Below are 2,851 nucleotides of genomic sequence, written 5' to 3'. Positions count from 1 at the left end.
TAGGGTGGTTCCATTTGATAAGAGATCAGTAAACGTTGTCACGCATGCTGTGTGCCGGGGTGGGACTGGAGGATGGAAGGACTTGATCAAGCTACAGCACCAGACCCACCCTGAAGTCTGTTACAAGGATCTCACAGAGCTGAGTCAGAAGGGCCCGTCAACACTGGTCAACACTGGTCAACACTGCACCTGTATGTTGGTAAATATCCCCTCTCACAACCATCGCACTGCAAAGCTTCAGTCATGTAAAGGAATGTGAAGATTAATGAAGAAAACAACAACAACACCAAATAAACAAAAAAATAAAAGCTCACAACTTTTTTTTTCACTTTGTATTCTTCACACAGTTTTTCTTCAATGTATATTTTGTTTTTTTTTATAATATATATATATATATATATTTATATAATCTCTCAAAGTCTTTCTGGAAATGTTCAGGCTTGCGAGATAGTAAGTGGCAGGGGCTTGGTGTTGGGGTTCTGAGGGCCTCCCGGGGGCCTCCCGACCCGGGGCCGTTGTGTTCGGGGCCCAGCCAGGCGCACGTCCGACCCTGCCAGTCCTGCCTCCGCTCGGTGAAACTGGAGAATGTGGAGGATTTCCATCTGGCTTCCCTTCCACCTCGCAGCCTCTCAGACGGGGACAATGTGGAGGCCGCAGCCCCGGCCCTGCGCTTTGAGCCGGTCTCCATGGTAACTAGTGACGGTCATAGGCGCTGGCAGCAGTGGGAGGGGCGGAGCCACGGGACGCGGTACTATAATAATAAGGGGAACCTGAAAGTTAACAGAAGAACGCACCATTTGAAACCACAAGGTCAAACGCCATGCAAGGACACGACACACACAGACGCTCAGTTCAGCCAGAGCTGCACAAGCAGATACTGTGTGTAGCCTTGTCTCTGTCTAATAGCCTATTAGAGTTTAAGAGCATCAGGATTCTGAAGTATGCTGCAGGTTCGACTGTCTTTGTGTTGCCAGAGAGAGGAGGCACAACTTACTTAGTAATGCTGGATTGCTGAAGCGCCATGCTTCGTTGTAGGTGGTGTACTGTGGGTGAGAGTAGGGGTTTCCAGAAAAGTCTCCTCCTTAACGCAACAAAAAACAATCAACAAGGCGTCAGCCACAAGACACACAAGAAACAGACATGTCTTTGTGGCTACGCTGTTCATGTTCCTGTAATATCATGTTTTCTTATATACAGAGACACAAAAACATTTTTCACAGTGTTCACTTTTGTGAAATCAATTAAAGTCACGTTCCACTGAACAGGAATAAACGCCATTGCATTGCGCAACAATGTTCCCGAGACGCCCCCCCCCCCTCCGCGCCCCCCCCCCCCCCCCACCCTCCGCGCCATGTCTCTAAGCCTTCCTGAACGTTCCCTTTAGGTGAATTCACCGTTCTGCTAATCCTCTGGTACTTTGGGAGATTCTACCCATTCTCTCCTCTGGCCGGGACTTTACTGTGCCCTTTTCCTGCTTTTAACGGACGACGCTTCGCTTCAAAAGCCCCTAATGGATTCCCCCTGCCCCTCATTCTCCATTTCTCCTGGCTGGCGAGGCCCTGCTGGAGAGGGCGGTGGGCCGAGGTGGTGTCAGTGAGCAGTGCTGTGGGTCCCACGCGTTTCTTTCTTTTACGAGACAATAAAGGGCTGGGTTTTATACGAGGCTGCTGAGGAATGGCCTCTGCTTTAACAGTGTTTGGGCCCTGTCACTAAATCTTAGTCCTTCCTATCTGGATGAATGGGAGGGGGGCAAAAGACCTACGGCCAGCGGATTAAGAGGATCTCTCAGCGTGTGCGTGTGTGTGCGTGTGTGTGTGTGTGTGTTGTGGTAAAGAAACATACTATTTGAGTAAATAAAAACAGTATACCATGTGATTGTTCGTACAGCGTTCACTTACATGTACCCTGTGTTCCCCCAAATGTGCTCCAATCAGTTTACTGCTACCGTCTACAAGCATCCCAAGCCAAGGCAGATTACTGCTGCGTGCTGCTACAGTCAGGGTGGTCAACAGTAGAACAGACCGCTCCGTGTGTCTTCCCTGTGTTTGGGAGGGGAGGAGGCCCCTGTGTTTGGGAGGGGAGGAGGCCCCTGCTAGCATCCCCGGCACCGGCCTGCAACCCGAGCTCCGTCCTGAGAGAGATAGTGATTTAAATATTTACAGGCCCTCCACGCCTCTGTGTTCTGACCCTTAACTGTTTGCTGTGAACCTGAACTGCAGGTTAAGTAGAGGGGAAAGAGACACGGTCTGCAGCCCCGGGTCGTCCAGGGAGGCGAGGCGCTGGTGACGAAGCAGAGGAGGAGGAGGAGGAGAGAGCGGAGAGGAAGAGCGGGTGTTTATCGACGGAAGGTGGGGGGGGGGTGTGCGGACACGGCGGCGGATAATGAGCCCTGGGAGCTGGAGTGGAACTGAGAGGAACCGTCCTATCACACGGCGGCTGATTGCGGTGATCGCCTATCGAGCTCGTCTAACGTCTTCGTCGGCGGGCCGCTAACCGCGCGCTAACCGCACGCTAACCGAGCTTCCTTCCTGCAGGTCGGCGGTGTGACTCCGCCCTGCGTTTACAGGCCAACGCTGTGTGTGTGTGTGTGTGTTTGTGTGTCTTTATTGGCTGAAATTGTTGACTGAAATGTTCAGTTTGACACCATTTCTGTAAGAGTCTTTCGAGCTGCGGCTCGTGTTGGATTTAAATGACCTCCGGTTTTTCCGAACACGATCAAATGGAAAGCACTACCCACTGAAAATATTACGAGCGGCGTTAAAAATTAACGACGCCATAAAAAAGCAGTAATGTCACCTACCGGGGACCATCCCGGCGAGTGTGGAGGTGGGGTAGCTGCCCTGCCCGGTGG

At 51.6% G+C, this 2,851-nt stretch overlaps 1 protein-coding gene across 1 annotated transcript in view; it reads right to left on the bottom strand.

The window, feature by feature from the left end:
- Positions 1-629: 629 nt before the first annotated feature.
- The window catches only part of pax2a (paired box 2a), a gene marked incomplete at both ends in the record, with an annotated part of 27,677 nt that continues 25,455 nt past the window's right edge, over positions 630-2,851 (bottom strand). Inside the window, 3 exons of the mRNA XM_084458737.1 lie at positions 630-751; positions 995-1,081; positions 2,801-2,851. The exon at positions 2,801-2,851 is cut by the window's right edge and continues 51 nt beyond it. Of these exons, the coding sequence (XP_084314863.1) occupies positions 630-751; positions 995-1,081; positions 2,801-2,851 (260 nt within the window). The remainder of the gene's footprint in view (positions 752-994; positions 1,082-2,800) is intronic.

The sequence above is a fragment of the Borostomias antarcticus genome (assembly GCF_949987555.1).
Source record: "Borostomias antarcticus genome assembly, chromosome: 25".
NCBI lineage: Eukaryota > Metazoa > Chordata > Actinopteri > Stomiiformes > Stomiidae > Borostomias > Borostomias antarcticus.
Note: the sequence above shows the minus strand (reverse complement) of the source record. Positions and strands in the feature narration are given on the sequence as shown.